The sequence below is a fragment of the Rhipicephalus microplus genome, chromosome X (genome assembly GCF_043290135.1).
Source record: "Rhipicephalus microplus isolate Deutch F79 chromosome X, USDA_Rmic, whole genome shotgun sequence".
In the NCBI taxonomy this organism is placed as follows: domain Eukaryota; kingdom Metazoa; phylum Arthropoda; class Arachnida; order Ixodida; family Ixodidae; genus Rhipicephalus; species Rhipicephalus microplus.
Window position 1 is genome coordinate 24,606,821 of NC_134710.1, and position 22,957 is coordinate 24,629,777.

At 44.3% G+C, this 22,957-nt stretch overlaps 1 protein-coding gene across 3 annotated transcripts in view; it reads left to right on the top strand.

Moving 5' to 3' along the window:
* LOC142777500 (uncharacterized) overlaps positions 1-22,957 on the top strand; it is a 116,469-nt gene that overhangs the window by 49,643 nt on the left and 43,869 nt on the right. For 2 of the 3 annotated variants that reach the window (XR_012888140.1, XM_075881983.1), the window contains one exon: positions 3,448-3,561. The exons of the other annotated variant lie outside the window; for it this stretch is intronic. Coding sequence is in view for 1 of the 2 variants with exons in the window: in XM_075881983.1 (XP_075738098.1) it covers positions 3,448-3,561 (114 nt within the window). In the remaining variant the exon portion in view is untranslated. The remainder of the gene's footprint in view (positions 1-3,447; positions 3,562-22,957) is intronic. 3 annotated transcript variants of the gene reach the window in all.

Below are 22,957 nucleotides of genomic sequence, written 5' to 3' on the forward strand. Positions count from 1 at the left end.
GAGACAGGACAGCCTATTGCTTGCCCAACCTGCTCAAGAATGGCTGCGCATTCTTCTCCTTGAGTACTTGGGACGCCCTTTATTTCAACGTTGTTCATTCTGGAATACTGATCAAGGTCAGCCAGTTTTTTTCTGAGGGCTTCATTTTCATTAGCAAGGGCTTTGTTTGCAGCAATAAGCTCGTCCTGTCTTGCACGTATTGCATCATATTCCTTACTTAGAAATTCCACTGTATCGCAAAGCGAACCATGTTCGTCGATAGAACGGTTCTTGATTTTTTCTAGTAGCCTTCCTGTTAGGTCATTCACGAGGTCCTCCAACTTGATTTCAAACTTTGTCTCGAGCGATTCGAGCCTTTTCGCGAGTTCAACATTTGATGTCATTCTAGTTTACGACAAGACAACAAACCAAAATGCACAATGGCTCAGCAGCAGCCGCGGTGAAGCTATTTTACAGAAAATACCTTAAAATGGAGTGCAACCAACCTGCAGATACAAGAAGAGGCGTTTACGGGATGTTGACTTTGCCACGGACTGCTGCTGAATGTGGCGACGACGCTGTTCGCAGAGTCTTTTATAGCCCTTGTGGAGCGGCTAGCTTACTGCGCAGGTCCAGAGTGCCGCCAACAGAGGCTTGTCAGTCGATTCGAACGTCCTTCTGTGCACGTGGAAACTGATACGGTGATCGTCAATGCTACACCCTGCAGATACAAGAAGAGGCGTTTACGGGATGTTGACTTTGCCGCGGACTGCTGCTAAATGTGGCGACGGCGCTGTTCGCAGAGTCTTTTATAGCCCTTGTGGAGCGGCTAGCTTACAGCGCAGGTCCAGAGTGCCGCCAACAGAGGCTGATTGATTGATTTGTGGGGTTTAACGTCCCAAAACCACCATATGATTATGAGAGACGCCGTAGTGAAGGGCTCCGGAAATTTTGACCACCTGGGGTTCTTTAACGTGCACCCAAATCTGAGTACACGGGCCTCGACATTTCCACCTCCATCGGAAATGCAGCCGCCGCAGCCGGGATATCGCCAACAGAGGCTTGTCAGTCGATTCGAACGTCCTTCTGTCCACATGGAAACTGATAAGGTGATCGTCAATGCTACACCCTGCAGATACAAGAAGAGGCGTTTACGGGATGTTGACTTTGCCGCGGACTGCTGCTGAATGTGGCGACGACGCTGTTCGCAGAGTCTTTTATAGCCCTTGTGGAGCGGCTAGCTTACTGCGCAGGTCCAGAGTGCCGCCAACAGAGGCTTGTCAGTCGATTCGAACGTCCTTCTGTCCACGTGGAAACTGATACGGTGATCGTCAATGCTACACCCTGCAGATACAAGAAGAGGCGTTTACGGGATGTTGACTTTGCCGCGGACTGCTGCTGCGCACGTTGTTCACAAAGTTTCAAAAGTATTATGATTTAGCCATTAGAAGAAACACGGGCAGCTTAGAGGACACGCGAAAGGCTGCCTGGGACAGATATTTCCACATGGCATCAAGGGATACCAATCCATCTCACGGCCTTTGCCCGAAGGACGCTGATATACCTGGTGCAAATTGAACAAAGCTCAGTTCATTGGCGAACTTCACAAAAAACACCTTCCGGCGTCTGTTATTGAGGCAGTTAAGCCAATTCATGAGAAACTTGCTAATCCCGAATTACTTGCTAAATGCCTTCATGGGATAACTCAAAACACAAACAAGCCGTGCAACAACGTCGTGTGGGAGCATGCTCAAAAAAAACATGTTTTTCGCACTCATAACACCGAAAATATGCAGTCTCGACGCTGTAATCACCTTTAATGATGACGATATAGCTCGTGTGAATGTGCTGAACTCGTTTGGAATTTCGCTAGGCCACTACACAGTGCAGGGCCTACACGCACTTGACATGTGTCGACAGTACTTTGCTCACAGGGTGGCGAGAAAGCAACAAAAGGGGGCCCGCCAAGCCAGACGCCTCAATTCCGAAAGAAAAAGTGATATTGGTGATGAGTATATTGCTGGTGCCTATTAAAAATGCCCTCTAATTGGCAGTTATTTTGGGGTACTTTTGAAATAAATCATATTTTCCGCTATAAACGCGATCATCTCAAAATTTAACATGCTTTTTTTGTGCTAAAGTGCATTTTTTGTCAACAACCACTGTATCTAGAAACACGTATTTCAGTCAGTATTTAGAAAACGTGCTAGAGAATATACTGAAGCAGTAGTCTTGTGTGAGGAAGTACTTTTTTAACACGTAATACCAATTAACGAGTGATAATAAGGTATTTACAGTAAAAAAACTGCAGAAAATTAGCATTATAAGATTCAAGAGTAATTCTACTTCATTGAAAAGCAGAATGGCTTATATTTACAAATATAATAAAATAATTATTGTAACTTTTATGGATATGGATAAAAACGTACATGTAGTTGGCCTAAAATACATGGCGGGTATGGGACTTGGCCTGTCCGCGCTGCTTGTTGCTGTTCGTCGTGTTGGCCGCGTGCGTTCAACACGTGCGGGGCACGGGTAAATAAACTTTAAGGTAATTAAACCTTAAGGTGAATAAACTAGATTAACTCGTTGAGGTAATGTCCAATATGGTGGAACTGGTTTGCAGATGCTCAGCAACAAAACTTTAAGATCAAAGTAAAATATTTTCTGTGTTGGCTGACTTCAGAGAGTGGAGAGCATTAACGCTGCTTATTGAGGAAACGAAAAAAAAATGTCCCTTTCGCGATGTCTCTTAATTGCATCTGTGCAGCTTTAATAAAGAGCTGCATGTGTGGTACAGAAACTGTTGAAATTTCAAATTGAATGGCGCGCACCCTTCGAAAGAAAGCTGCACCTTAATTGAGAGCCGATGTGGTATGCTCAGTTTCCTTATGCAACGCTCACTACTTTCAAACAAAACAAACTCGGGTCTAACGCGACTTCACTGCATCTCATGTCGGACACACAGCTGCCTTCCTTGTAAAGGTACCTCAACGGAAAGCATAAAAAAACGGTGGTTCACTGCAGTGGTTGCACTGTTCAGCTGCTGCTCAGAAGTCTGGAGTTTGAGCTTGGCTGAAAGGCTTGCATTTTCATGGAGGCAAAATGCTATATACCCGTGTAACAGGCCCATCTAGGTGTAGGGAGACTGTCTTTGGTCGGAAAACTCGATTTCGAGATTTCGCAATCGTTGTTCGTTACCAATGTCAAGTAACAATATTGTGGATTTGGTGCAGAACTGCGCAAATTATCATTAAAAGCAAGTAGTGTGGTTCAGTGCGTGAATGAGACACGAACACTTGGTTCTGGCACATGGGAGAATGCAGAGAATGACCAGCACTTCAGGGCACCGAATCGGACCATCATGAGATCATTGAAGGGTCTGTAGACGGTGAAACTAGTCTCTCTATAATGCGCCCACACTTGATACTCCATGTACGTTTTAAAAACTGCTGATTTGCATTGCAGGAGCAGTTAGGTTGCAAAAACCAGTGACGGTGTGTTTGACAGGCCCCACCCACCCAAGTTCTTTCCTTGGGAAGAAGGCAGCGCACTCTCTCCTCTCTGGGTTCGCACTCTACGGTGAGTCTGGCTCTCCTCTGTCAATGGTTCCGTTTTCGATCGCAGTTTCGAGTTCTGGGGGAAACCGACTTTTGTGGATTGTTTTATTGTCTGTCTTTTGGTGCTCTCTTCGTTATTACAGCAATGTCATAACCAATATGGACAGCGCTGTTGAGGTGTCGGAGGAGTTTTACAGAGAGCTGTACAGAAACTTAAACAGCCAGGATGATATCACAGCAAGTAATAATAGCCCAGGGGAATTCAACATCCTACTGGCCACCTTATATAACAAGGGTCTTTTGACGGGAAGGGTACTGGAATCTGGGAAGGACATTCACACCATCTTAATCCATAAGAAAGGAGACAGAGACTTGGAAAAATTACAGGCCAATCAGCTTACTCTCTGTCCTCTACAAAATATTTACAAAAATATTAGCTAATAAAATTAAGGCAACATTGAAGTTCAATCAACCAGAGGACCAAGTAGGATTTCGTGCTGGCTGCTCCATAATAGACCATATTCATACTATCAATCAGGTAATAGCGAAATACGCCGAATACAACCAACCACTATACATAGCCTTCATAAATTACGAGAAGGCACTGCAGGCACTGCAGAATCGGGGCATTGACGAACCCTATAGAAACATACTGGAAGAAATCTACACTGGACCCACACCCACCATAGTTCTTCAAAAGGAAAGCGACAGATTCCCAATAAAAAAAAGGGTGTAAGGCAGGGAGACACGATCTCTCCAATACTCTTCACCACTTGTTTACAGGGAGTTTTCAGAACCCTAGACTATGAAGAGTTAGGGATAAGAGTTAATGGAGAGTACCTTAGTAACCTGCGATTCGCTGATGACATTGCCTTGATGAGTAATTCAGCGTACGAATTACAGCTCATGATTACAGAACTAGACACGCAAAGCAGAAAAGTAGGCCTGAAAATTATGCATAAAACTAAAGTAATGCGCAACGGGCTCGCCAGAAAACAGCGCTTCGTGATAAGTGGAGAGACGCTGGAAGTAACAAAGGACAGGTAGTAACCGCAAAGCCGAACAACGAGATTAAAATAACTAGAATAATAAGGATGGGTTAGATCATACTCGGCAAGCATTTTCAAATCATGAATGGCAATCTGCCACTAACCCTCAAGAAGAAGGTAGATAACAGCTTCATCTTGCTTGTACTTACCTATGGAGCAGAAACGTGGAGGCTTACAAAGAGGGTTCAGCTTAAATTGAGGACGGCGCAGCGAGCAATTGAAAGGAAAATCATAGGTTTAACCTTAAAGGAGCCCTGCAACACTTTTTGAGCATGGTCAGAAAAAGCTGTCGATCGATAGTAGAGGCTCCCGAGAACATGCGAGCCAAATTTTATAGCGCAGAACGCGGCTGGGAATTCCCAACAAATTATCAAATTCAGCCGAAACTTAGAAGTGTGGCAGCTTATGGGCTAGTTTGTATGACATGACGATGGAGAACAGAACGACGAGTGTCCTTCATGTCCTTCTTGTCTCTTTGTTGTCGTTCTGTTCTCGCGCTGTAACTATCGTCAGTTCAGCTGAAAATTGCTTTCTCTTCCCTCGACAAATGATGGAAAATGCTAAAAAATCACACGTAGAATGCCCATCTATGAGCCATTGGCTTATTACAACATGGCGTGCGCTGTCATTACAGAGCTTGCCCCGAGTGGCCATCACTTGTTCAATCGATCACACTGATAAAGTCGCGCATTTGAAGAAAAAAAAAAGAAACGTTCTGAGGCGCGCATGACGTTTTTTGCTTGCCCCTCCCATCCCTCCCTGCTTAGCTTCCAGCTTTTTCATCGGGACAAGAGAAGAGAGAATGCGAGTCCAGCGTGTGACAAATCTTCGAAATTACTCATACCGGCAGATTATTAAAATTTTTGCGCGTCCAATTTGTAAGGCAATAAGCTCTTCCAGTGAATTAAATCCATGGTGACTCAAAGAAGTGTTTCAGAGCCCCTTTAAAAGACAAGAAGAGCCACCGTGGGACAGGGAACAAACCGGGATTTAAAAAAACGCCAGTCGCAGCACAGCATAGTCGCAGTGAAAGCTGGACGAGCGGTCTTTCAGAGTCTCTTCCAAACATTCATTGGGTAACTGCTGCAAGCACACTTCCTAGATGCCCACTACGACATTAATAATAAAAATGTTTGGGTGGTAAGATGGCATTTGCTATGCTATTTTTTGTCATTATTCTGAGAAGCATGATATCCGCTAAACACTTGAAAGGAATTTCGTGCCAATTGTTCGTGCAGTGGCTGATGACGATGATGAAATATATGCCTGAAACGGGCATGTGACATAGTTATTAGCTGAACAAAACAAGCTTTTGTAATGGGTAGGAGCATTGCACGACCCACTGATTACGCTATTTGCATTCTGCGATGACTGGTTGTTCTTTCGCTGTTTTAAAACGCTTTATGAGTCGTATTACCGCAATTGCTTTCTCGACATCAAGCATGACTAAGGCAAGTTTGCCAACAACTCCCAAACACCGGAATGGCTCAGTCATTCTTTCGTCGGCATTCACGCGCGTTGGACAGAAGGATCATGTGCTGCGTAGGAGCGGCGTTTGCGACACAGACTAGCAACGGTAACAGGATGACCGAAGATCAAGACGCAGGATGCCAGGTTATTTTGCCACCACTATCCAAGGGACGCGTCGCGCAAAACACAATGTTTTGACACGGTGATGTGCATGGCAGACTATATCGAGTGAAATATTTCCGAGACGCACTCGGCCCTCTGCTGCGGGAGGTGTTGGCACTGGGGCCTACCACATAAATCATATCTGAGCAGTCACCATGAGCAACGCTGACGCTACGAAACGCTTGCTGGACGTAAAGGAGCTGAAAGTCAAGGGGCGACGCTGCATTATCGTAGACCCCTAGGATAAGCAGGTGCGGCTGCGCCTTCATTAGTTGCTGTATGGCGTCAACAATGAAGACGTGCGAAAGGCGTTGGCAGCTTTTGGGAAGGTTGTACAAGTCATCTGGAAGCATTGGTGCGTTCAAGGAGTTAGCGACAAGGGGTTAACCACACGGTCTGTGTTTTTTAAGCTCAAGAGTGGCGTGAAGGTTGAAGATCTCCTGCATCAAATCAGGGTGGCAGGTGAACTGGCACATGTGGTTGCACCTGGTCAGCCAATGCAGTGTTTGCACTGCCAAGGTACCGGCCGTGTTAGAAGAGAGTGTAAGGTACCCTGATGCTCGTGTTGTCGGCGGTTTGGCCACAGCGAAGATGAGTGCATGCATATGTACGTATCGGCTATCGGATCAGCTGAAGGTGAAGACACAGCAGAGCTGGTGATGGATGCAACAGAGGCTGAAGACGCGGTGAAAAGGGCAGGTGGTGTTGAACCCAGATGCTTCAACAGGTACAGCAACACCGACTGGTGGTGATGGACCAACAGTACAAGCAGACATAGCCTCTAGGGAGGTTACTCAAGGGCCAGCCGGCCAAACCGAGGAAGGCTACACAAGCACACCATCGAAGGAGCCCGAGCCGGTGGAATTAACCAAACAACTTCCAGTGTCGACCAAGAGTACCAGTGGTGGGGCGCCAAGGGAAAGGCCCCACGAACAGTCTGAAGGACGGCACCAGGTGTCCAGTGAAAAACATGAATTAGATGGGCCACCTCCGAAAGCGTTTTCGTTCCGACGCAGTAGCACAAGGCTGCGTCCCAATCCGATATCGGACAAACACTGGCCACCATTCTCTACCAGAGGCACGGGTCCACCTGGAGCCTCTGAAAATGTCTAGTTCTATGCTAGATACTGAAGGTAGGCATCATGCCCCGGGCTAACTTCATTGTGTACACATGGCTTTTGCACCAAAACTTAAAGTGGCAACGCAAAATCTTCGAAGTCTTACCGCCAAGCGGAAACAGAGCCAAGTCAACAGGCTGCTCGTGGATCAAGATGTGGATGTACTAGCTGTACAAGAAACAAAAGTAGACAGTGAAGAAGAGACCCAGGGCATGGTGCTGAGGTTTATGGTGCGTTACTACGCAATAGTAAGTCAAGCAATAGGCATGTCTGCAGGCTGTGTCTTGTTCATTAAGAAGTTACCGGGTCTGGTAGTGCAAGATACCGTCACTTGCCCATCTGGTAGATTGGGTTCTTGTGATTTTGTAATTAATGAATGTCATTGGCGTATATTGTGTACTTATGCGCCAAAAACTTGCGAGGAACGTTCACTTTTATTAAGTAAAAAAAACTTTGAAAAGGAAATCTGTATTACTTGAAAATTTTAAGCGCATCATCAATGAGCGAGGTCGATCAAACAGACGCGCCATCTACGATAAAAGTAGTAGGACGCTAGCGCTAGAGGGAACGCGGGAAGTGTGTTTCACACATTTTCAGGGAAATAGTCATGCACGCCTTGATCGCATTTACGTGTTGCTTGAAATAATAGCCCACTGTAAGACATATACTGTCTACCCAATACACTTCAGTTATCATTGTTTAGTTAAATGTGATATGCGAGAGAAACAAAAGGTGTAACTTTTTCATGGGAGCTGTGGAAGATGAATTCCACTTTTATCACTAACGAATATTTCTTATATAAAGTAATGAACTGTATCAATGAAATAAAAATGGATGATGAAGTTAAACTTGCAGAATAATGGGAAGTGTTCGAGCAGTGAATAAAAATGAAAGGTATTGATCGTTCTTGCGCACTGAGTTATGAAAGAAAAAAAGAAAAAAAAAGTAATTCTGAATGACCTTGGAAAGACTAATTGACTTGGAGTGCAACAACCAGGAAATTGTAAAATTGGCATGCGCAATAATAAGCACATATTAGCACTGCATGACGAGGAACGCTACCGAGGTGCATACGTCCGTGCTAGGGCTGAGGCTTTAGCTGCTGGAGAGAGGCCAACCAAAAGAGCGTCAGGGGTGGAAAAAACGAACTCTCGACGGAATCACATCGAAAAAATATAGAAGAATAATCAAGAAGTAACCGATACCGACATTTTTTAACCGCATTTTCAAGGCATTTTGAAAACCTTTTTGCGTGTAGGCGGGTACACCTTGAAAGATTTAAAGCAGAATATTTAGGACGCATGCCACAAGTGAGTGAGCAAGTGAAAAGCACCTTGGAATTATCTATATCTGTATCTAGAGTTGAATGGGCAATTGACAAGATAAATCCCAGAAAATCTCCGGGACCAGATGGTCTTTGTGCCAAGAGGTACAAGTGTTTTAAAAGTGAATTGGCTCCTATACTCGCAGGCATTTTAACGAGGCATATGAGGAAAAGAAATTACCAAAGTCCTTTGGTGAATCACGTACCGTTCCGATTCCGAAAACAGATGAGGTTGAAAAGCGCAGGCACGTCACAACGTACAGGCCAATCGCACTGACGAACATAGATTACAAAATATTAATGAAATTTTTGGCGGCTAGACTTCAGTCAGTGATAAAAGATATCGTTGGTCCACACCAAGCGTGAGCCCCGCCGCGGTGGTCTAGTGGCTAAGGTACTCGGCTGCTGACCCGCAGGTCGCGGGTTCGATTCCCGGCTGCGGCGGCTGCATTTCCGATGGAGGCGGAAATGTTGTAGGCCCGTGTGCTCAGATTTGGGCGCACGTTAAAGAACCCCAGGTGGTCAAAATTTCCGGAGCCCTCCACTACGGCGTCTCTCATAATCATATAGTGGTTTTGGGACGTTAAACCCCACAAATCAATCATCAATCAACACCAAGCGTGAGGAATCAAAGGTCATTCTATAGTAACAAATGTTCAGAAAATGCGGTCCGTGCTCGACTGTGTTGACATCAGTCAAGCTCGTGTGGCCATACGCCAGCTGGATCTGGAGAAAGCGCTTGATTGCGTTACCCACGCTCTTTTTGCAGTATTGGAGCACATTAAAGTTGGTAAGATAATCATCGATGGTGTAGCCATGGCATTATGAAATGGTAGTACGAGACTAATTATCAACAAAACATTGCCCCCCCCCCCCCCCCATCATTAGAATTAAGCGCTCAGTGCATCAAGGTCGCCCTGTTAGTCCACTGCATTTTTGCATATACATTGAAAATTTACGTCGCTCGATATTGCAGAACGAGGTAATTAGTGGGTTTAGAGTACAGTCCTCAGAGGTCAAACTACTCGCATACGCTGATGATGTCGCGAGTTGGAGCACTTCCTATGAAGGTATTGAAGAATCAATCAAGAGTTTCTAATTCTTTCGCCGAAGTTACTGGAAGCCACATAAACTGGGTAAATGCCTCGGCTATTGAAATGAATATTGGCCTTCAACCCCAGATTTTTTCGCAGCCAATAAATGTACAAAAACGCCAGTTAAATATCTTGGAGTTCCACTTGAGTCATACAAAAGTACTGATAAATATTGGACACAGCAAACAAAATAAAGAGAAAGCGAATAGGTGAAATGCAACTTATCTATCCATGTTTGCTAGGGCTACTGTATGCAATTGGTTGTATGTGTCTAAGCTATGGTATGTGATGCAAGTGCTGTACTGTTCCCGGGTCAATGTGCAAAAATTACATCGTGTGTTTGCAATATTTGTGCGGGGGTCTAACTGGGAAAGGTGCAGTCGGACGAATTCGTATAGACGGGTGAAGTGTGGAGATCTTGGGCTAGGACATCTGTTTATCAAACAGTTAGTAAATAGGTCTTTCTTTTTCCGCGAGACAAGAGATGCTTTCCTACTAACAGTGTGTCAAACAAGACTAAGTAGACTGTTGCCCGAGTTTGTTGTGAGCACTCATGTTACCACAGGGTGTGTGCAAGGATACATGAAGGAAGTTGTGGCCAGCGTGCGGTTTTTGTGTGTTCGTTTTTCGACTGACTACCTGTGGTCTGTTGGAAAGAAAAAAACTGTACAATGATTTATGTGACACGATGCTCTCTATCCCACTGTACGGAGTGATATACAGCACGCAAGGGTCACAATGTATTTAAACGAGTTCAAAAAATGCCAGCAGCTCCAAGTGCAAAAACGTTATTTTTTAATTTACACACCAGAAAACTTCCTGTAAGAACCTTCCTAGAGGATCGTGGGTTTATATGCCTTGGGGATCTCACTGTCTAATCTGTAAGAAACCGGAAACTATTGACCCTGTTTTCCTGCACTGTTGGAAAAGAGCTCACTTTTGGGATGTATTACAAAGGACAATTAAATAGAGTTTTCGTTAGACCATCATGGAATCAGGTATTTGGCAATGGAGAATGATGATGAATTACCTTTCGATTTTATCATGATGACTGCCTTGCACAGTATATGGCGCTCTAGAATGGCTGGATTTCACTGTGAGTAAAGTGTGGGATTGGGCTAGTTGGTAATCCATATAAAACTTCTAGGCGCGTAAAACTTCAGACAACTAACATAAGAGACAAGGACGAGCGCAGACTTTCAACTGATTTTATTACTACTACGACACACATATATATATAAGAAAGAAGATAAGCAACACACAAAAAAAAAGGGCGAAAAGAGAGATTGCAAAAAAAATCACACAAAATCAAAAGGCGAAAAGAGAGATTGCAAAAACATCACGTGCTCACCCTGGGCCCTCACGTGCCGAATTTAAAAACGCCAATTCTTTCCCAGATAATGCTATCGATGGTTTGCTGATACAGCTACCTCGAGCTGAAGGCACAAGACTTGTAATTGAAGCTGCAGCAATTGCTCGAGGTAGCTGTATCAGCAAACCATCGATAGCATTATCTGGGAAAGAATTGGCGTTTTTAAATTCGGCACGTGAGGGCCCAGGGTGAGCACGTGATGTTTTTGCAATCTCTCTTTTCGCCTTTTGATTTTGTGTGATTTTTTTTTTGCAATCTCTCTTTTCGCCCTTTTTTTTGTGTGTTGCTTATCTTCTTTCTTATATATATATGTGTGTCGTAGTAGTAATAAAATCAGTTGAAAGTCTGCGCTCGTCCTTGTCTCTTATGTTAGTTGTCTGAAGTTTTACGCGCCTAGAAGTTTTATATTTCACTGTGACCCTGACAGGAGACCAGCAAGAGAGTATTCTAAAGAAAATATCTCAACGTTTCTTGAGGTAGTAAGAACAGACGAATGTGAACCTTTATGGTTTGAAAGGTGAAAAGCTCTACTGACCATGAAGAAATTCTAGGACATGATGCGTTATAGTAATGCTTGACGGCCCTCGTAATTTTATTGTTGTGTATTGTTATATCTTTATCTTAGCACCCCATACGTGAGGTTTAACCAGAAGTAAAGAATAGAAATGGTATGGCTCAGTGGTAGAATAGTGGACTGGCACCCAGTGGACCCATGTTCGAGCCCCACTGTGTCATTGGTACTAGTTTTTTTTTTCTAATTTCGTGCGACAGTGGTTCTGGACACCGGCGGCAGCAGACAATTACGACGCTGCTCGAGTCCCGAGTTGTGATCCCGTAACAGCTTTCTCTGTAATATCATAGTCGAAATCAAAAACAAAAAATGGACACAGGCCGGGCATGTAGCACGTAGGCAGGATAACCGCTGGCCATTAAGGGTAACTGACTGGATTCCCAGAGAAGGCAAATGCATGAAGGGGAGACAGAAAGTTAGGTGGGCCAATGAGATTAAAAAGTTTTCACGTATAACGTGGCACCAGAAAGCACAAGACCGGGTTGATTGGCGGATCATGGGAGAGGACTTTGCCCTGCAGTGGGCATAGTCAGGTTGCTGCTGCTGATGATGGGTGACTAGTGTATTCTAGGTATTGTTGGCTGTCTGTCGGTTTTCTGTAAAGTGTGTAAGGTGTTATTTTTAATTTTCCTGTTTCAATAGGCACTGTCATGTCTAGGAAATTAATTTCATCAAGAGAATGTGGCGGGCATCACGTGGGCGTCATGTGGCACTCGTTAGCAGTAAAATGACAAAAATATGCTTGTAGCTCTTTGAGCAGATAAGTATTCTAAAATATGCAGACTTTTTTGCTGTGACACGTGTCTTATGCGAACAACTGTATTATTAACACCGATGACAGTCGAGCAACGTACTTCTGCATTGAAGGTTGTTCTTGACTTAACAGAGCAAGACAGCCTGAGAGTCCATATGAATCGCAAAGTAAAGAAGCGGTGGGAAGTGAGGATGTACAAATGTCGCTGAATCCCGTTTGTTTTGATATGTGGAGTTTAATTTCCCAAAACCGCCATATGGTTATGAGAAACGCCGCAGAGGAGGCCTCCGGAAATTTCGACCACCTGGGGTTCTTTAACATGCACCCAAATCTGAGCACACGGGCCTACAACATTTCCACCTCCATCGGAAATGCAGCCGCCACAGCTGGGATTCGATCCCGCGACCTGCAGGTTGGCAGCCGAGTACCTTAGCCACTAGACCACCGCGGTGGAGCGAATTCCGGTTGTCAAACCAGTCGTCAGAAGTGGACAATGATAGGTTTGAAATTTCTTGATGGAGGGCATAACTTGCAGTGGCTCTCTCACAGCCGCGTACCCAATGTTGCTCTTCCCTTTCCTTAGTTATGATGGTGGACGTGATGTAAAATGTACACACGCTAGAGCTAAACAAATCATTTCTCTTCTAGCCTTGAAGAAGACAAGTCCACTTGTCAAAATGTCGGCTCGACACAACCCCTGTTCACTTATTTTCCAGCGCAAACTTCCTTTCCCGACGTTTTTTTTTTGTTTTATTTTGGCTCAATTGTAACAGTTTTACTTCTTTCAGGTAACATGCCCGTGACTTATTGGAAGAAGGCTGAACGCAGATCGAAAAATTTTTGTTTAAAAATGTCTACTCACTTTCCAGAGAAACTGCTGCAAGGTTATAATTAGACATTGCAGATGGTACGCTTTCTACTGGGATGCAAAACAGAAAAGCGATGAAGGTAGTAGACAGTTTCTTTAACTGCTTTTTATATGTTCTACTTATATTTCACTGAATACCAATTTGAGAAAAATATTTTTCAATAATTCAGGGGGGAAGGGGGACCTGTATCTCGGCTAAGTTCAAACACTATTATCACACCCACCTGTTGTGAAGCACAGGAAGCCCCCCTTTACAGACATTAACCTCCAGCTCACAGTATGATGCAAACGTAAAGCATGTCATCATGTGGCAGAAAACATCTGCATCATAGAAGCCGATTTTTTAATTTGCATGACCAATTTGCACGGCTTTCAGAATAAAGTGATTTCATAAATGTTTATTTCAGTGTTCTTTATCTTGTTGTACCCATTTTTCAAATGTACTGGTGCGTGCAAGTGGCCAAAAGTCACGAGCCTCCACTGAATTCGGCGGCGCATCTACTGGAGCCGAGGCTGAAAATGGCGCTGAGCACAGCGCGCCAGAAGGCATGCGAGAAGAATTGAGGAGGAAATGCACGTGCGAAGGAAAGTACTGTTACTTTCCTAGATCACGGGGCTTTGATTTGGCAGAGTTATTGTATATACGGCTCTCCCTTAGGAGTCATATCTAATACTTAGTGGTCCACAAACTTTCGAGGAGGAGTGTACGTACGTGTCTTCCCGTGGATGCTGGGACACCGGGTACACAAGGTTCACTTTCAGTCATCCCGCGCATAAACATAGCTTGGTGTTCATCATCATCAAAGTCATTCATGGTCATTTCCATGCTAGAGTCCCTAGATTTCTTTATGTGAAAAATCTAGGGGCTTTGAGCTAACAGATCTGCTTGCACATGTTCGTCATCCCTTTTCATTATCCTCACCAACGTGTTTATCCACATCTCCTATACGTTCTCATCTCCATCATCCTCATCCTTCCAGACACTCGTGCTTACCCACAGCCCTGCTTGAACGTGTTTATCAGCAGCATCGTTTAAGAGCAGGGGCGTAGACAGGTGGTGGAACACCGCCCCGCCGTGGTGTTCTAGTGGCTAAGGTACTCGGCTGCTGACTTGCAGGTCACGGGATCGAATCCTGGCTGCGGCGGCTGCATTTTCGATGGAGGCGGAAATGTTGTAGGCCCGTGTGCTCAGATTTGGGTGCACGTTAAAGATCCCCAGGTGGTCGAAATTTCTGAAGCCCTCCACTACAACGTCTCTCATGGTCATACGGTGTTTTTGGGACGTTAAACCCCACATTTCAAATCAGGTGGTGGGCCACCGGACCCGTGCCCACCCCCTCTCCTCCCTGGTATTTTTTCTTTCTTTTTTCATGTGGCATACTCGACCACATCTGCCTACACAGCCCCTTCAGATCAAAACGGTGCCAGTTTATGTGAGCAAATACAGGAAATTTTTCACAGCATTTCTCACATAAACATGTGTTTATAAATCTCTAAAGAGAGCTTACGTGAACATTAAATTTAGGTTCCGAGCAAATTAAGCAAATAGCGAGTTGGTCGAATGATTGCAAATCGAATCTGAATAATATATAGCACGTAAAAAAATGAAGATGTTTGTCACGACTCAACCTGCACACACACACACACACACACACACACACACACACACACACACACACACAACTGAAAGATGGCAGCAGAATTCACTCTCCATAGAGAAAAAGTGACAAGCTGCAAAATAAATTACGTTCTGCAATTTACTATACCTACGAGCATACAAGCCAATATAACTAGCTTTTAAACTGAAAAAAAATACGCATTGATGAAAGTGTAAAATTTCGTTTCACCTTGAACTGAGGCTTTGCGGCAGAGTGGACTTCCCATGAACAGATTTATTCACAATACAGCACCTTTCCACTGCAGTGAAACCATCTTTACCTGGGGGTCACATGCGAACTGTTATGCACCTATTTCTTCATGTTGAATAGTTTGAAATTTCTGATAATTTAAATTCGAATCTAAGCAAACTAGAATAATTTTATTTTCATTTCAATGTTTGAAGTGCACAAATATTCCTACAAGCCTATTTTGAAGTAATACCAGTATTTCAGTTTTTTAAGGTGATGCGTTGTCTTGTTTAATCACACTTCACTACCATGTCTTGCCCACATATGAGGACGCTGGTATATAAAGGGGTAATCCTTAACAAATTTTTGGAAGCTACTTTGGGATATTTGCTTTATTAATTTACATTACATAGGATTGAGCCTGTTAATATTTCCTGGTGGCGCGAGCTACCCCCATTTCTTTTTAGTTTCATGCATAGGGAGACCAAAAAGTGCCCGCACACCCACACCATATTAGCAGTGCGTCAACAAGCAGGGTGCGACAGCTGAAATAAAATGTGGAGCAATCTTTGAAGCAGCAAAATGTTTCTTTTGGAGCACTGAAATTCGAAATTTGAGAAGGTTACGGGGAAAAATTTTAAATTTTATCATCAGAAACTAAGTTTAGGGCAGCATGAAAAAGAAGGCTGTTATTTAAAAATAAATCTGTAATACATTGAACATCCCCTAAATAGTGCAGAGTGATTCAGAGCCCTTTTATTTCAATATCAGTAGTATTTTGAGCCACCCCACTCAGCAAACAATTATAAAGTCCACAGTAACACTTGCCACGCCTGTAAAATCCTTTGACATACCACGAGGATTCAAATGTGAATCTGCCAAACTGCGACCTTGAGATTCGGGATATCAGTAAAATTGAGAAGTAAGGCTGGTGAAAAAAAAACTGGCGCATTTGGCTTGATATTTTTTCACTATCGCAGAAACTTCACACAGTGCTCCAAATGATTGCCAGTAACTTTTCCAGATGACAGCAATCATATTAATGTTCAGAATTATGCAGCATATACACGCATAAGTAATTGAAAAAGCTGTGCTGTGCCCCATGACTAGTGCTCCTTCCAAATCTTGAAACTTTTCCGCGGGCCACAAGTGTACTGCGGTGAAGATGGTTTAAGCGGTGTTCTGCGCGATTTAATGCAAGGCCAAACAATTTTCGTACCGCTATGCCTCTCCCCCACCCCTCCTTTTTTTTACGATGGAGTTGGGTTTAGGCTGTACAATGTTGAGGTGTACATGGTCAAACCGTTCCTCTGGGGGCGTGAATTTTGCCAAATGGATAGCAGTATGTCAAACTTTGGCCAGTTAAAACGATATGCATGCTTTTGTCCAGCAATGCACATCTCGGTTGATACCTGGCCAGATGAACCTCGCTGTGGGCAATATTTGCGTGGCTTTGATTCCGGGATGCGATAACTTGTGAACAGAAAAAAAAATGCAGCGACGCAAATTAGCAGGTACGAATGGCTGTGGATTGTCTATGGAGGTGTTGCAGCAAATCTGGTCACTTGATCATCTCTGGGCACGGCGGCATCACCACCATGTGGGTCGCATCTAATCCCTTCCTGTATTTTGTACAGATATTTGGCCTGGTGCACATCATCAACGAAACGTGCGCTGGTGCGACGAAAGTTGCGCCGTCGCATGGGTGGAACGCCTCCGACTGCCACAAACCGACTGACAATCTCCCGGCTTTATCGTGGACAAGCCCATCAGTTTTCCAAAGCAAGATACCACCACATCACCACGTGACCAGTAGCTGGGGGACGTCATCTGCTGGTTCGGCTATAAAAGGCACTCCCGAGGACTGGGCTGGCACTGAGCACGGCGGCATCACCACCATGTGGGTCGCATCTAATCCCTTCCTGTATTTTGTACAGATATTTGGCCTGGTGCACATCATCAACGAAACGTGCGCTGGTGCGACGAAAGTTGCGCCGTCGCATGGGTGGAACGCCTCCGACTGCCACAAACCGACTGACAATCTCCCGGCTTTATCGTGGACAAGCCCATCAGTTTTCCAAAGCAAGATACCACCACATCACCACGTGACCAGTAGCTGGGGGACGTCATCTGCTGGTTCGGCTATAAAAGGCACTCCCGAGGACTGGGCTGGCACTGGGCACGGCGGCATCACCACCATGTGGGTCGCATCTAATCCCTTCCTGTATTTTGTACAGATATTTGGCCTGGTGCACATCATCAACGAAACGTGCGCTGGTGCGACGAAAGTTGCGCCGTCGCATGGGTGGAACGCCTCCGACTGCCACAAACCGACTGACAATCTCCCGGCTTTATCGTGGACAAGCCCATCAGTTTTCCAAAGCAAGATACCACCACATCACCACGTGACCAGTAGCTGGGGGACGTCATCTGCTGGTTCGGCTATAAAAGGCACTCCCGAGGACTGGGCTGGCACTGGGCACGGCGGCATCACCACCATGTGGGTCGCATCTAATCCCTTCCTGTATTTTGTACAGGTAAGCAAACGATACGGAAAGTGCTTTCGTTCTAGCGATCCATTCTTGGTGATGTTGCCGTGCCCACGGTTGTTCGGTTGCGGAATATGTTGCATATTGTTTGATGTGGCGTCATCTGTTAGGAGGATCCTTCTGCTAAGTGGCGATATTGAGACTAACCCCGGCCCTACTCTAGAACAAATAGCAAAGCAACTCCGTGAAATTGCAACTGACATCAAGGAAATTAAGGAAAAACGCTTGACCGATATAGACAAAAAATTAGATTCATTAGCCAACCTAGAAATAAAGGTCACGTCATGTCAGCAACAGATTGCGAATCTTGAAGCAAGGATTGATGATCTTGAAAACCAAAGCAGAAGGTCCAATATTATTGTTTACGGACTACCTGAATCGAAAGAAGAGACAAACGAGTCGCTAGAGTCCACTGTGAACAATGATATAATAAAGGGTATTCTTGAGCTAGATCCGGTGACTATTGAACGTATCCATAGACTGGGGCGGCCATCACCCGGAAAGGTCAGGCCCGTGATTCTCAAATTACTAGATTCAAGAGACAAGACAAAAATTTTGAAACAGTGTTTCAAACTAAAAAACACAGATTTTTCTATTGGGGAGGATTTCTCTGTAAGAGTACGGGAAATCAGAAGAAAACTATGGCGGAGCTGTAAAACGAATCGAGATAATGGCGATAAAGCCTCGCTAGTGTACAACAAGCTATATATCAACAAGAAGGAATACGTCTGGGACGAAGACAAAAATGATATAGTGCCCGTTCAAAAAAACGATGCCAGAAGAACCGTGGAAACCGAAATCCGTCGGCCAAATACGCGAAGCCACAAGCCGCGACAATCATAACTGAGGAATGTAATACAGACCAAATTCCTTCTGTCACCCCTCCCTATGAAAACAAAGCTAGGTTGTGTAAAAATAGCGGGAACACCTACAAACGAAAAGAACTTAGACTAGTTAACATAAACTTGCGCAGTGTCACTAATAAAATAGATTCCTTGGAAAGCATGCTCATGCAGTATGATCCCCATATTGCGGTGATAACGGAGACGTGGTTGCGAGAGGAGATTAGTGATGACGAGGTATTTCCCCCCTGTTACAACGTGTATCGAAAAGACCGATCTGCCAGAGGAGGGGGAGTAGCCATCCTTGTCAAACCAGATATCGAAGCAACGATTGCTGCTGATGTTGGCATTCTTGAATGCTTGTGCGTACAATTGTCCTGCTGGGGACATAGCTTTATCTTGTACGCATGTTACAGGCCTCCAGATGCGATCCCGGAGTACCTAACTTTTCTGAAAGAACATATGTCAAGGTTTTTTAATAAGCAAATCTTTTTGGTAGGAGACCTAAATTTGCCAAGTGTAGACTGGGAGGGGCTGACCTGTTCCCAGTTCAATAAAAATGCTAACACTGTTTTTGATATTATGCTCGCTCACGATCTAACTCAAATAGTCAGGCAACCAACACGCGTGCAAGGACATGCAAGCTCTATCCTAGATTTGGTATTCGTAAAACGTGCTTTTTCAGGATATACTGTAGTCGTGGAACAGGGGCTTTCAGATCATAAACTTGTAAGCGTGACAATTCCTCTGTTCCAATGCAGTAGCCAGCAAAAATCACCCATGCAGTATTTTAAGGATTACTCGAGAGCTGATGATGACCGTGTAATAGAATACATGGAAACTGTACTTGCGGAATTTAACGATGACGCTTTAGGCACGTGCGCTCTCTGGGAAAAATTTGTTGAGACGTGCCAATACTGTATTAACAACTTTATCCCTAGCAAACCCAAACGAACGCATAAACGTACGCAATGGATGACGCATGAAATTGTTAAACTAAAAAGAAAAGTTAAACGGCTAAGGAAGCAGCATGCGCAGCGCGCAGTTATCAAGGAGCACCAAAGAGTCCTTGCTGAAAAAATGCATCGCTCAAAAGAATACTACTTTAAAACCTTAATGCCCGACTTTATAAAGAATGATCCTTCCAAGTTCTGGAATTATCTTAAAGATAGGAAGAAACCCATTTCAAAGATTGTACTTGACAGCCGCATAGTTACAAATTCTGGCGACATTGCAAATCATTTCAACACATACTTTCATAGCGTGTTTAATGTTTCCGGAGCATCTACGTTTTCTGTAGCGTCATCTCAACCATTCGAGGTCAATTTCATTTCATATGCTGGATTGGTTTCCATGCTTGTAAACCTAAATACGAAAAAGAGTTGTGGTCCTGACGAACTGCCCAATGTCTTTCTCCGACGTTATGCTGAATACGTTGGCAAATTCCTTTTTATAATCTTCAATGCTTCCCTGTCAACAGCAACTTTGCCGCGTGACTGGAAAATGGCCCGAGTGGCGCCTATCTTCAAAAAAGGCGACAGATTATCAGTGCCTAATTACAGGCCAATATCGCTAACTTCCTCATGCTGTAAACTAATAGAACACATTATAGCGAACCAGATTACAGAATTTCTTGAAACACACTCCATACTAACACATTTTCAGCATGGGTTTAGAAAAAAGTATTCGACCGTGACGCAGCTTGTTACCGTTGCGCATGCATTTGCCAGCGCCCTCGATGACAACATTCAGATAGACACCATTTTTCTAGACTTTTGTAAGGCCTTCGATAAAGTTCCTCATGAGAAATTAATCTACAAATTAAATAAAATAGGTCTTCCGAAGGTATTGGTCGCATGGGTAGCTGAATACCTGAATAATCGGGTGCAGTACGTCGCCATCGAGGGTCAAAATTCGAGTCTTTTGCCAGTCACGTCGGGTGTGCCCCAAGGCAGTGTATTGGGGCCCTTGCTATTCTTGTGCTACATAAATGATATTGTAGATGTAATTGAGCCAACCGTCCAGATTCGTTTGTTCGCAGACGACTGCGTTTTATTCCGTGAAATTCATAACAAACATGATCAAATAGAGCTACACAAAAATCTAGACTACATATACAAATGGTGCAACAAATGGGGTATGATTGTAAATACAGAAAAAACAGTTTCCATGTGTATAACTCGAAAAAAATATCCCCTTCACTATGCTTACTCCCTTGGTTCTTCTACACTTAAACAGGTCAATAACTACAAATATCTAGGTGTTACGTTCACTACTAACCTGTCTTGGAATTCACACATTGAAAACATTTGTGCATCTGCTTTCAGAAAATTATGCTTCCTAAGACACAAGCTCCGCAATTCGCCATCAAGTGTAAAACTTCTGTGTTATCAATCCTACATTCGACCAAAATTGGAGTACGCATGCGTAGTGTGGGATCCCTACACCAAATGTAACATAGACAAATTGGAAAGAATTCAGAGAAAAGCAGTTCGCTTTATATATTCTAAATTTCGTCACACGGATTCTCCATCTGAACTAATGTCAGCTAACAACATTCCACTACTTCAGTGTAGAAGAAGGCAACTGCGCTTAGACTTCCTGAGTTCCTTGCTTAACCATAGAGTGGCGATTGACCCTTCATTGTATTTAACCCCTTTGTCAACCAGATATACACGACATCACCAACCAAACTCTTTTACACCATATTTTGCTAGAACAGATACATATAAATTTTCCTTTTTTCCGCGAACAGTGTCTGAGTGGAACACCTTGTCTGAGTGTGACCGCCTTGCATAGTATGTATGTTTGTCTCATAGTGTATATTTGTTGATGTAGCACTGTATATATTTCCTCATCTTACTCACTTTGTTATTTATTACGTTCGTGATCAATCTTAGTCCTCTGTTTTTGTGATTCCTGATTGCCCGTCCTGCTTGGACCACGTTTTGTAGTCTGCAGTATGAAAAAAATAAAATAAAAATAAATAAATAAATAAATAAATCTCCATCCACTGTAGCTTGAGGGCTGTTTTTGTAGTTAGGAGGCTTTTTAGTTCATCTTCTCTTTGGGCTGCCGCCAGCACATCAAAGTTAACTCCTCCTCGATCGTTGATGGCATTTATAGCGCTCCGCGGCAGGGTGTTGACGACGTTGTCACTCCCTTTTATGTGGCGAATGTCTGTCATGAACTCGAAGATGTATGCCAGTTGGCGAAGTTCTCGGGCCGTGGGCATGCCACCGTCTGAACGCATTCAGCGAAGAGCATAGGTCAAAGGCTTATGGTCGGTTAAAATGAAGAACTTGATGCGTTCCAAGAAATGCAGAAATCTGTATACTTGAGTAGACTGCTAGCAGTCCGCACCCGTGGGCCCACTCAATAACTTAACTAATGTTGCAAACCGGTACTTACCCGTCGCCCTTAGTTTGCAGTAAGTTTATTGACAGCATAAAGCCTCACTGCCCTCATTGCGATGAGAGACAATGCACGTTTCCCACATGCTCTGGCAATGCACGGTGATACGTGATGGCGAGCCTCTTATCATAGAGGATGTCTGGAAGGCTGCAATCACCAGCTCGGACCGGGAGGTCCAAATCCGGGCTGTCCAGAAGGCCTGCAGTTTGAGGGAGGGGCATGCCTTTCTTGTCCCAACGTGGGTGTGACTCGCAACCGACCCGCCCTCTTGAGGGGCACCGGCTGCTCAAGACAATTTGTGAATAAAGTTCGTTGACTGACCGACTGACTGACTGTAGCGGCGCTCAGTAGGTGTCAGCTTCCACAAGAATAATGCAGATGGTTTCTAAGTACTGTGACTGAGCTGTTGCAACATGACAATGATAACTATTTCTGAGACATCCAGCATTAAACACTGGGGAATTCTCAGCCGTAGGTATGCCAGGAGAGCCGCAATTGCCAGGGCCTGCTTACTTTAGTTGAAAGCGTTTTTCGCTTCTTCGCACCAAGGCAGGTCGTTCGAAGATGCTTGCATTGCCTTCAGCAGTCCGTGAAGCGCTTGTATGATATGGGTGCATTTAGGCACGAACCAGCAGTAGAAGTTGAGGAATCCGAGAAATTCACGTAGTTGGCACTTCATGGTTGGCAGTGGAAAGTCTTGTATGACCTGCGCTTTAGAGGGTTGTGACCGTACTTTTGAGTTCGAAATGATGTGGCCCACAAATGATAACTCAGGCACGCAGAGTTCACTCTTGGCCACATTGACGGTAACGCCATGCTCAGATAGGTGTCGAAAAACAATCTGCAGATGCTTTTCATGTTCTTCTGGGCCAGTGCTCGTGATAAACAAGTTGTCCAGGTAGGCGTCGAAAAAATTCAAGTCTCGTAGAACACCGTCGATAAACTTTTGGAATGTTATCAGTGTTGCGAAGGCCAAATAGCATG